This window comes from Vollenhovia emeryi, unplaced genomic scaffold (assembly GCF_000949405.1).
Source record: "Vollenhovia emeryi isolate VEMERY1.0 unplaced genomic scaffold, V.emery_V1.0 DF939277.1, whole genome shotgun sequence".
Lineage (NCBI taxonomy): Eukaryota > Metazoa > Arthropoda > Insecta > Hymenoptera > Formicidae > Vollenhovia > Vollenhovia emeryi.
Window position 1 is genome coordinate 290,931 of NW_011967089.1, and position 9,873 is coordinate 300,803.

Genomic DNA, 9,873 nt, shown 5'->3' on the forward strand with positions numbered 1-9,873 from the left:
CTTGAACCAGACATCTTCGAGATTGACAAAACTGAAGAAAAATGCTGTACCATCTGTACACAGCTTAGCGAAATTTCTAAGTGACAAACACAAGGCCTATATCATGTTGAAACACGCGTACGGGGACCAATGTCTGTCCCGTGCGTACACGTATGCATTATTCGACGAGTACCGTAGTCGAAGTTTCGTACAGATATCAGAAGAGCAGTATGAGCCTTTTACGGCCAGTTTCGCTGTCGCGGGAACATCCAAAGCCCAAGCTAATGAGAAAAAAATAGACACAATCGACGCTAAAGTCACAGTCCCAGTAACGGAAGATCCTACTTGTACCATCGAAGAACCCGGTGCATTTACGGCGGTATCAAAGGACGCCGATTGCTATAATATGAATCATAAAAATCGCGGCAAGTGCTTAATATTCAATCACGAGAGATTTAACTTTTCTTCCCAACGGAAGGGTTCATTATTGGACGCCAAGAGACTGGAAGTAACTTTCAGGAATCTTGGATTTGACGTGGAAATTTACAATGACTTCACGCATAGCAAAGTTGTGGACATGATACAAGACGTGAGCAAGCTCGATCATACGGATAATGACTGTCTCTGCATCATTGTGCTAACTCATGGGAGCGAGAAAAATATGATAATCAACATGATCTAAAAGATTTTTACTTTATACTTATTGAGTTGCCTAAATTTCAAAAAAGTAAAAATCAGCTTTCAAGTATAGTTGAAAAAGTGCAAATTAGAAATTTGCACATGGCTTCCTCATAGAGGAAGGTTTAGGAGCAAAATCTAATTTTTCGATGTTTCTTGAAAGTGTGAAAAATTCTTGAACCGGACATCTTCGAGATTGACAAAACTGAAGAAAAATGCTGTACCATCTGTACACAGCTTAGCGAAATTTCTAAGTGACAAACACAAGGCCTATATCATGTTGAAACACGCGTACGGGGACCAATGTCTGTCCCGTGCGTACACGTATATGCATTATTCGACGAGTACCGTAGTCGAAGTTTCGTACAGATATCAGAAGAGCAGTATGAGCCTTTTACGGCCAGTTTCGCTGTCGCGGGAACATCCAAAGCCCAAGCTAATGAGAAAAAAATAGACACAATCGACGCTAAAGTCACAGTCCCAGTAACGGAAGATCCTACTTGTACCATCGAAGAACCCGGTGCATTTACGGCGGTATCAAAGGACGCCGATTGCTATAATATGAATCATAAAAATCGCGGCAAGTGCTTAATATTCAATCACGAGAGATTTAACTTTTCTTCCCAACGGAAGGGTTCATTATTGGACGCCAAGAGACTGGAAGTAACTTTCAGGAATCTTGGATTTGACGTGGAAATTTACAATGACTTCACGCATAGCAAAGTTGTGGACATGATACAAGACGTGAGCAAGCTCGATCATACGGATAATGACTGTCTCTGCATCATTGTGCTAACTCATGGGAGCGAGAAAAATATGATAATCAACATGATCTAAAAGATTTTTACTTTATATTTATTGAGTTGCCTAAATTTGCAAAAACCAAAGAGGATCAGCTTTCAAGTATAGTTGAAAAAGTGTGCAAATTAGAAATTTGCACATGGCTTCCTCATAGAGGAAGGTTTAGGAGCAAAATCTAATTTTTCGATGTTTCTTGAAAGTGTGAAAAATTCTTGAACCGGACATCTTCGAGATTGACAAAACTGAAGAAAAATGCTGCACGATCTACTGATCCACGTAAAAGAGCAACGTGGATCAAAATTGTAGGATTTGCGGATGTCGGAAATCGTTGGAATGAATATTTAATCGGATTATGAAAAAATCAACTCAGTTCTATTTAATATCGACTAAATGTTACAATAGATTCGCGACTCGCACGTTATGTTGGAGCTAACCGGGGCACGTCTATCTCCTTTCTCCGAATTCTAACGTCTGCCTTTTCGGCTCCCGAGGTACGGCTTTATTATCTTGGCCACTGCTTACGTGGGCCAATTAGATATCGATACGCTAAACTCCGACACGTTTGAGTTTAACGCTTTCGACCGTCGCTCGCAATAACAAGGGCATCTCGTCTTGAAAATAAATACGTTACATGCGGAACACCTGTAGCGAGGACGCAACACATCTGACAAACATGTATATGATAGAATTCTCAATTCCTACAGTATATATCTGTTTAATTTGACTCGTGGTTGATTTTAGTACTACAATTTTACAAGGTTCTGCAATGTTTGATACAAAATTGTTTGAAAGTAAATCACTTCTATGAGTAAGTGTTTAAAACTCAAACGCTTTCCTAATTGTGTTTGATACGTCAAACATTTCTCTCTTTTAATATTTATAATACAAACACTTACGATGAGCCAATTTTTAGAGTGTAAGTTAATTCACTTTGCACTGTTTAGTTATGTAAATAATAGCACGTAACAAAGCAAATTTTATTATTATTTTAATGTCAATTTTTTTATAAAATAATGTTTAAATTGTAAAAAAATGTAAAATATTATTCTAATTGTAGATAATTCTACTGATATTCAATTTGTAAAGAAGTGATAAGAGTAAGTGATATGCGAAGATAATACGCACGAGATAAAATAAGAAAGTAAAGTTTCTTTCGAATTAAATTTCTCAAGAGTACGACACATAAATGCACGAGATGTACTTATTTAGCTACGGAATCCTTTTAATTACTGTTGCCCGTTTGACGAGCAGAAAACGCCTTTGCTGCTGTATCTTCGAAATTTATTAAAGTTTAATTTAACGATTTACGACCGTGCGCGAGAAAGGCGTCGAGCAAAGTTAATGTGAAATATCTCGTGAAAGGTTAATTGGTCGAAGCTGAGAGATCCATGTCTATGAAGCATTCTTGTTTTTATTTACGCAAAATGTGCTTCGTCTTCCTCTCACTCTTCTCCTCTCTTTCAAGCAGATAAATAAATTATTACATGCAGATTGCAATTCATAAGATATACAGGCATCGATAAATAAAAGTGATGTTGACTGAGAAGTACAATTCGCTAATTGATTACTGTGCTATTAAAATCATACACATTTGCGTCTCACGGAATATAAAAACTTGGTGGAATACAGTAGTAATACGTAACGTAAAAGTTTTTGATTTGAGCAAGTAATATTTTAATAGATTTTTACACGTGTGATTATTTTCTTGCATTAAAATTATTTTTATAAAAGTAATGAAACATATAATATTCTGTTATAACAGTAGAAGTTTTTTCTCCAAAAGATAACTATTTTACAAGTTTTTATAACGTAGAATTTTCTATGTATTAGAAGAGAATTACTACAATAATATTAATTTTATATTTAAAATGATATACCACTCCGCTTGAAATGTTAAAAAATTCTTCAAAAATAAAAAATTTTTATCATGTACATTGGAAATGTACACATTTCTCACGTGTTATTAAAACACTCCGCATATTCTCTATTTTTTACAAAATCTCACTACTCTTATTTATTAAAATGGTTACCTTTAAAATTTCCATGATTTTACTTTTACAAATTTACAACACATTATCGTTGTGAATAAAATCTCACTTTAAATTTTTATGTGAAAAGTCTTAGTTTGTAAAATGTTATATTACATAATTTTGTATTACATGTTATCATTTTGAAGGAAGGTATTTTAAAGATCGATCATTTATCTTGTTGCACATCCGCTAAATACTGTATAATATTGTATAGCTGTACAGCTAATTATTGTAGCTATTACGTAATATTGTACGATATTTCAATCAATAATATCTTACTTTTTCTATTTAGTAACATCTGAAATGTCTGAATGTTCAATCATCCGTGATATCACGAACAATATCCGGCTTTGTTGCTATCATCTCTCGGCTCTTCTCTTCGTTTATTATCCATATCGTTTCAAATTGGAATGAGTCAATCGTACGTTATATAATAATTCAGCGTTTTAAAATTTTAACAAACGGCAGTAAGTATGATAAACGATGTCGATTCTATTGTATTACGTCATAAATAAAATTGCGATATATCACCATGCGATATACCATAAATCACAATCCAACAATTTAATAACGAGACGTGGTAAAATAATATGCTCTTCTTTAATTTATACTTTCATACTTTTTGTATCAGATACGTTAACATTTTATCTCACTAAATTTTCGGAAGAATTAAAAATGGAAGCAAAAACTGAAAAATACAACTGAGGGTAAATGTATTCTTTGCTTCGCTATGTGTAATCGATATAGTGAATAACAATGCGTATGCATGCTTCTTTTATGATCAAAGCAATCATTATTACTTCAAGCGATTGCCATATAAATGTCGATATAAAGTCTTGTAATGATTATGTTTTTAACTTTTACCGTGCAAGGATGAGACTTATAAACTATTGTCTTATGAAATACAATTTTAGATATAATTTTTTATCTTGATGCTTATAGCTTACGATATTGTATTTTGCATTATTTGTCCTAAATATAAATATAATTTATTCACTGTTTTTGGATTGCGCGAAATAACAGAAGTCATTGTATTAGATGGTTGGAAAAATTGTCACATATGTGTATGTTGACAAGTGATTGAGACACGGGAAAAATGTAGATATGGCAAATAAATGGATCATTCAATAAGCACTTATTTTACATAATGTTAAATATTCTGAAGTGACCATAAGTCGATTATTACGTGGTCTTGATGTGTTTTCGCTGCGTACGCGTGTTTCAGTGCGTTATGTTTGCTTAAGGTCGCTTGTTATCATTTGGGCAAATAACATTCGAGTGTGATAGTAGGACGAGTCGTTCTCTCCGTGTGTCTCATTAATCCTCAAATTATGATCGCGATGGGTACTCGCGGAGATCCTAAACATAGGTTTATTTTCTGTTCCTGCACTGGTGAACTAGTGCAGTAAGCTAGAATGAGAAAAAATATGCTTGTCTCACTCTAATTTATTGCACTAGTTTACCATTGTAGGAGCAGAAAACAAGCCTCATGTATTATCAAATAAAACTCTTTCTACGTTTGACGTTTGTCTGTTTAGTTGAGGTAAACGCTACGACGACGCGACTATATCTTTCTCGCGTTAATTTTCTATCGCCGTATAATAAAATGCGCGTCATGTATGATTAGCATCGCGAGTGGTGTTGAGTGAGCGCCACGAAGAGACAGGAACGATTAAGGAAATATCAAGAAGGGAGGAGAAGGAGGCTTCGGATGATAGACGGGAAGCACGACGGCGAAGCAACCCAGGCGCGAGTAATTTATTACTATTATGTTTTGCAGTATTAATCTTTAATATTTATTTTAAGCGTGAAATAACTATTCCTTCAGGTTTTTATTATTTTGAACACGCCATTGTAATGTGGATATAATTATTTCTGCACGAATCATTATATGTTCTCTGTTGTATTACAACTCCGACACTGCGCATTTGATCGGCGAATAACAAATTGTATTTCTCGCGTCTTCCTCGAGATCAACTGTAGTATCCTTACTATGCACCGATGTCACCACAATTTTGAAAGATTCAGAAAATTTTTGCTTCGGTTTGCTTACGTCAAAAAACTCGTTATATTAAAAGATAACATCAACTTATTAGTTTCATTGTAAGAAGTAAGAATTTTATCGTTTGGGTATATTGTAATACTAGCAGAATGTAAAACTGATAGTGAGACGTATGATTAACTAAGAATATATTACAATATATGTAAGAATATGTATAAGAAATTTCGCAGAGAAATTTCAGACCTCACATACTAATCAGTTCAATGTTTCCCAGCGACATATTTGCGTTCACGCAAATTTAAAATCCATTATCGGATATTTGCCATTTATTAGGGTGTGTTATGACCCCAAAATTTTATAGTTTCATTACTGTTTTTTTTTTATGTATTGCTTAGAAAGCACAGTGTTTTACTTTCCTACCATATGATTTCTGGTTCACTCGGGTGAATTTTCTCTGTCTGATATTATGTTATATGATTTAGACAAAGATATAACAGATTTCGGTCTCGAGGGTATTACATGCTGTCAGGAAGCTGGATTTCAGGATCCTTGGCTAACTGACGATAAAACCGATCTTTTGCTTGACATTGAGACTTTCAAGAAAGAAGAAATTGTAGTCCCAGACTATATTTCTGATTATAAAGATCGCGCAAGATCACTTGCTCAAGAAAAGAATGTGATGGAATTCTTAGATTTATACAGCGACGAACAAGCAATGACTTTGGGAGAACTCCCTTTAGCTAAAAAGCTGTATTCATTTAGAACTATTCTAACTTCATTCAAAGCTCATAAAGTCTTGTATATCAACTTAGATGCATCAAGTTGGAATAACAGATTTAGATCATTAACAGTGGATGAACCAATGTATCATACTCTAGATGATATATTTGGAACCAGAATTTTCTCTAAAACACATATAGCATATGAAAAAAGCTTTATATATGTTCCTGATGAAAAGGACACTTATTATTGGAATGGACAGTGTGGAGGTATCGAAGGGTTAAATCAAGATACATGGGTAGTTACATACTTGGGGCAAATTAAGTCTGCCATGAAACCATTGGGATACAACTATTATGTTCTCTGTAAAGGAGATGATGTAAGAATTGCGATTTTAATACCACCAATATTAGTATCACAAAACCAGTTGCACTCAATAAAAACAAGTATAGTGAAACATCTTCAAGACTCATTGAAATCATTTGGACACAAGATTAAGATAGCAGAAAGTTATGGTTCTGAATTATACTTTAATTTCTCTAAATCAGCTTCAATAGGTACAATAGAGCTACCTCAAGTCTACAGAAAAATTCAAAAATCACATGGTGCAAATAATGCCTTTATTTCAACGCTAGATGAATATATTGCAAGCGCATTCAGTAATGCTCATAGTAGTTGTAAAGTATCACCTAATGTTACACCTGTTTATGCTGTCGCAACATTCTGGGCAATGTTTGATCTCTTATGTAGTCCGCAATATAAGAAATTAAGTGATAATGAATATACAGCTCTATTATTAACTCCAAGTATTGTGTCTGGATTTTGTTTTCTTCACTCGATTAGGCGATTTCGCTAGTGTTCGAAGAATTGAAGAAGAAAATATGTCCCAGTCAAGTAAAGACGGTTTAAGTGAAGCGAAGTACAGATCTGAAGAGATTCTCAAACTTGAAGATGAGTGTGATGAATATATTAAAATTTGCGAAACTCTATGCATAAAAGTTAATGAGGATTTCGAAAGCTGGAAACGCCGATGCTCTCAGGATACATCAAAAATGATTCTGACCTCCCACAAACGATTCAGATCGGAAGAGAAACAACTTTTTGTTGAAGTGTATATGCAGAAACAATGGTTGAAAGGATGGAGTGAATTGCTTCTTAAAAGATACAATAAAATTGTATCTAAAGAATTTCAAAATACTCTAACAATGAGTATGAATAAACCTGAAAGCGAAACATCAATAAGATATGCTTTTAGAGGAGCAAAAACCTTGCAGAGACGTCATATTGACGTTATTCTCATCTGATCCAAATGAAGAGTGTGTTATAACGGCATGTGAATCAAGTACGATACAATCCCCGGAAGCACACGGTGGAATCTTCTTACACCGTAGCGCTAAGGAGTTAAACGACCGAACGTCGAAGGATAAAGTAGAAAAGTGGATCGTGCTTCGCTCGCATTCCGTAGAAATTGAGCTTGCGGAGAACGCCGACGTTTTTATTAGTTCATTCTCGTTTTTCTTTCCACTATTTTTCACCAATTCCTTCCTTCCTTCCACCCCGTATTTCAGACCTGTCGCGAATAACTTCTCGGCTGTATCAATATAATACGGCATATTTAACGAGTTAATACGAATATAAATACATATCTTAGGGAACGAGCAAATGTATATTGTAAAGATTTTTGGTATCGAAATAGAATCACGTGGTTCGCACGTGGAACACGCGTGATGTGACCGTTGGCGAAAGTCATAATCTATTGTCTGCGGTAATGTTACCGTTACATACCGTGGAAAGAGTGTTACCCTAACAGCGGGGGTCAAATCTCGAATACAGAGCAACGGTTCGAGGAGACGTACACCGGACGCGGAGCGAAGATCGAAAATAATAAGCGAGCGATTATTCAATAACTGAAAGATCAAGATTATTAATACTTGTGGTCGAGCCATCGGGATTCCTGATATTATATAAATTCTTTTCTCACAAAAATTGAATAAGATTTCCATCAGTCCAAGATGTATTATCAGATCGAGAATATTTTAAGATTGTCACAATTTTACATGTAATTAATCCTGAGCAAATTAATGGGGTAGCATCAAGATCATTTTATTCTAGATTTTAGAATTTTTCATTTAAGAATAAAATATTCCTTTCTCTCTACAACAAATATGATTGGCGCTATATCGATCCCATTGTATGATACATTGAAGTGTAATAGCATTGGATCTGGAAATCTTTTCAATGGGCGTAGAGATTACAAAGCGCGCGCTTCGCGCGTACCATTAGTCGAACTTACTTGTTGCTGATAAAGGTGTACAAATGAATAGAGTTTTATTCCCGCACTCCTCGCGATCGCGTTTCGGAAACTGATAATGTAAATGTAACACGACACACGGAGCGACTCGCGACACTGCTTGCCGGCTCGAGGTTCGGCGAGCGAATGGTAGCGCGGCGACCTTCAAGGAAACATTGGCCCGCGTACATCGCGTGATTTCGCAAAAACAGAAAAACAACAACTAACGTTGAGAGTGTACTTAGGTGCCCCGCGCCTACGAAAGTGAAAATTCCATACCTAATATTTCAAATTACTCTGTTCAGCTACTGCTACTACATTTTGCACATTATTCTGCGGACTTATTGGTGTTAATTGAATTAACGATTAAACCTGACTTACGCTTCATTGATTTATAACATTTTGCACATCAAATTCATATAATTTACTTTGTTAATATCGTACTCCTTCGTTCAATTAGGTGCTTAACTTTAATTTCTCTTTCTTTAAGTTTCTCTTTTGTTGTTTAGTCTCTAATTTTTTAAAAATATAATGAAATTCGTATGGCTCAGATGTGATAAACACAAATTTGACGGACTAAAGAGCCGTGACAGGGTGTTAATGTGTAAATATTTCATATTTTAAATTTTATTGCGAAAAATATTACCCTTTTCTTTTTAAAAATATATTTTTTCACAAACTCAAAATTCACATGCGAGGTGAAGCATGACATGAATCTAGAGAGAAGTGAAGTGAAGCACACCGCGCATCGAGGAAATGAATCGGCTTGACGGAAAAGAGACTATTCGATATTAACGACATTCACGCCGGTAACATCTCTTTTTTAGGAAGGGAGTAACTATCGATCCATTATGGGTGCTGTTGGAAGAAGAGAGGCCAAGGTAAAAGTTAATTTCGACGATATAAACGATAAATAAAGATTTCTCTACAATATTTCCAAAAAATAACGGACGCGGGTGAATAATAGTGACTTTTTGAGAAAAACAAGCTTGAAAACTTAATTCGCGTTTTGTCTTTTTCTGAGAAATTTTCTTAAAGCGTAGAAATGTAATTAAAAGAAAACTAATTAACAAATATTTAGTTGTACGAAAAAGTAACTAATAATTACACACGCTACTAGTGCATGCCTCATATCTTCGCCTTTAATATTAGCCTTTTTCCCTTGATAAATTTTTCGATTTAGAAGGATGATTAAATTTTGAAAATTGCCAACTTTCTCAACTAGTATTGTTCTATTACGTGGATCGCGAAGTCTTAACCGGAAATGGCTGCACTGTAATCCCACTTCTTCGTCGCGTTTTTTTTTCTTTTCTTTGCGAAGCGGAGCCCGATAACTTCGGCAGAGCGGCAAGTCCTCTCGTATCCAGCCGTGA

The 9,873-nt window shown here is 35.1% G+C and overlaps 2 protein-coding genes across 2 annotated transcripts; both read left to right on the forward strand.

The window, feature by feature from the left end:
• Window positions 1–16: 16 nt before the first annotated feature.
• On the forward strand, window positions 17–661 carry LOC105559383 (caspase-like). Its single transcript, XM_012007620.1, has one exon. It carries the CDS (start codon window positions 104–106, stop codon window positions 659–661), a length of 558 nt encoding a protein of 185 aa, XP_011863010.1. The 5' UTR covers window positions 17–103.
• A 299-nt stretch (window positions 662–960) lies between these two features.
• LOC105559386 (caspase-1-like) lies at window positions 961–1,494 on the forward strand. Its single transcript, XM_012007622.1, has one exon. The coding sequence runs from the start codon at window positions 961–963 to the stop codon at window positions 1,492–1,494; it is 534 nt and encodes a 177-aa protein (XP_011863012.1).
• Window positions 1,495–9,873: the final 8,379 nt, after the last annotated feature.